The sequence below is a fragment of the Clarias gariepinus genome, unplaced genomic scaffold (genome assembly GCF_024256425.1).
Source record: "Clarias gariepinus isolate MV-2021 ecotype Netherlands unplaced genomic scaffold, CGAR_prim_01v2 scaffold_33, whole genome shotgun sequence".
Classification (NCBI taxonomy): Eukaryota; Metazoa; Chordata; class Actinopteri; order Siluriformes; family Clariidae; genus Clarias; species Clarias gariepinus.
The window spans coordinates 55,308-58,038 of record NW_026521000.1 but is presented as its reverse complement, the minus strand read 5'-3'; the positions used below and the strand labels follow the sequence as shown (position 1 = coordinate 58,038).

General features: G+C 42.6%; 1 protein-coding gene across 1 annotated transcript; it reads right to left on the bottom strand.

Moving 5' to 3' along the window:
• Positions 1-313: 313 nt before the first annotated feature.
• Positions 314-2,225, bottom strand: fgf1b (fibroblast growth factor 1b). The gene is made up of 3 exons (XM_053490831.1): positions 1,978-2,225; positions 956-1,059; positions 314-647 (listed from the first exon to the last, which is right to left on the bottom strand). Exons 1-3 carry the CDS (start codon positions 2,144-2,146, stop codon positions 456-458), a joined length of 465 nt encoding a protein of 154 aa, XP_053346806.1. The 5' UTR covers positions 2,147-2,225; the 3' UTR covers positions 314-455.
• Positions 2,226-2,731: the final 506 nt, after the last annotated feature.

The following is a 2,731-nucleotide window of genomic DNA, read 5'->3' as shown; positions in this document are numbered from 1 at the left end:
TTTATTTATTATGATAATGATGATGATGGTTGTTATTATTATTATTATTATTATTATATACAGTCTAATATACACAAGCCTAAAACATGAAGTTGTGTTTTGAATGATCAGTTTTTTTAATGAAAGAGTAATTAATATTGACATTTTATATCATCACAAGATAAATATACAATATCACAATATGCAAGTCAATACCATAGAACACAATAGTGCACAAAATGTGATGTATTAAGTGTATATATAAAGAAATGACTATTACTGTACTTTCTATTTATTCAAATTAATATATACATTAAAACAATAAAGTAATAAAAATGAACTCCTAATCTACAGCTTTAGAACACAAAGGGTGCCAGACCTCAACTCTGAGAATCGCGGCTCTAAAGTCTTATTTGTGTTTGTTTGTGTTCATTAATCAGACGTCAGAGATGAAGAATTCGACGAGACATCAGCGCTCAGCGTGCTGGAAGAGGCAGGAAGAAGACGGCATTCTGGCCCCTGTGGGTCTTTGGGCCTGTTTTCATTTGCCCGTTTTTCTTGATGCCCACGTACCAGACGCCGTGCTCCCGATGTTTGTGTGAACTGTAGGTGTTGTAGTGGTTCTCCTCCATCTTCTCAGTGAAGTAGCACTCGTCATTCAGCGTGGACTGGGATGTAAAATGAAAAGAACAGAGCATTGAAGTGTGTGTGTGTGTGTGTGTGTGGTTTAAACTCCTTCTATATGGGAGTCAGAGATTTCCAAGTCAGAAAATCTTTAAAACAAGTTCAAACATTGCTTATTGCATCATTTTACAGTCTTTGTGGTCTACTATGCTTACTGGAAATTGCCTGTTTAGCATTGCTGTGTGGGTTTTAGAGGAACCGCCCTGTTACAATTATATGCATACAACACACATGTTTAGTTTTTTTTTTTTTTTGGTTGTTTGAGCTTGAAAACAGTGTAAATGTAACTCACTGTGCCGTAAATCTTTCCGCTTCTGTCCATGGCCAGGTAACGCCCGGCCTCGTGACCTCTGATGATCACCACACCTGCACTCACCGCTTTCACCTTCAACACGGCTGTGAGGGATAAAAGTGTAGCAGACAAATGTTTAGATCAGAGGTGAGTCTTATAGTTGGACGCTGCAGCAGTGTTCTGTTACTGTCTGGATCTTTACTTGTATTACAAATGGACTCCATATTGTGGACGAGACACATTGGGAAATCTGGGATCAGGGCTGCACGAGGGTAGGAATGTGTGGCGATGATAAATTAGGATGATTCGACAAAACATATAACACTAATTAATTAGTACATTAATTAGGATATCACATTTTACATCCTAAGACCAGCACAACCTCCAGATGCTCTATCTCCTGAACAGTATGATGTTCTCTCCACTGTTCAATACCACTGATACCCCACTATTCCATTTCTTCTTAATTCTATTTGTGTGTGTGTGTGTGTGTGTGTGTGTGTGTGTTGTTGTTCTCTCTGGAGGCTTTTGTCACCAAAAAAAGTTTGTCTTTCTGATTCTGATCCGTGACTCCTAGTTCTGGTCAGCATTTTGAGGAAAGCTCATTCTACAAGTTATTTACAGCTGTGACACAATTCAGCAGAACGTGAGTGACGTGAAACATTAACGCCTGAGATGAATCGTATCGTTATGAAACAGAAGAAAGTGCTAAAAGGTTTATGATGTGGATTAGATGTGAATCTCCACCCAGCCGTCTCTCCTGCTGATCTGTGATGAGGTCTGATGATCTGAGAGGCTACACAGTGATGGACAGAATATAAGAGGAGACAGAGGAGTGACAGATACAGGTGGAGTTTAGCAGCTGATTTGCTGAGAGTTTAGATTGGCATGAAAATAAACACACACACACACATACACACAGAGCCCTGGACATGGTGTTGTGCTGTGTGCAGTATGTGTGTGTATGTGTGCAGTATGTGTGTGTGTGTGTGTGTGGGAGGTGCTGCTGCTGCTGCTCTTACTGTAGGGGTCGCCCTCCTGCCTGGTGCCCTCCACCCCCCCGCCGGGCAGCACGCGCAAAAACTGCCCTCCGTTCCTGCAGTACAGTCGCTTCAGAGCCTCGTAGCTCGGCCGCTCGGGGTCGAACGCTGACGGTGAAGGTCCGAGGACCGTAACGAGACCCTCCGACATCGCACGGAGTCGGGACGGAACCCGCGGCCGCGAAACTCGCCCTGTTTATGAAGCGCGCGCACGCACAGGTTCGGGTTCTCTCTCTCTCTCTCTCGCTCTGTGTGTGTGTGTGTGCACCGTAACACCGCCCCTCTGATGTGATCACGCACTGCACTCACCCGAGCGTGGGACATGGGACTGAAACACACACCTCACTGTGTCTCAGAGTGAAGAAATGAAGAACCTGACCCCTGGTGACTCTCCCATAAGGACAGCAGTGTGTGTGTGTGTGTGTGTGTGCAACCTTTAAACAACATCTTCAGTGGACAACTTCAACTTCTTTTAGGAAGCACACACACACACACACACACACACACACACTGTCCATGTTATTTGATGTATTGATCTTTAATACTGACCGGCCTGCACTGTAAAAAACAATCAGGAGGCTTATCATTTTCATTAAATAAAATGATGTAATCATTAAAAATAAATGTTTTTCTGTGTTTCTTGTGATAATTCAAATTCAAATTGTATCGGTCACATAAACAGTCATAGACAGTACGATATGCAGTGAAATGCTTTGACAAGTGACCTTATGATAAA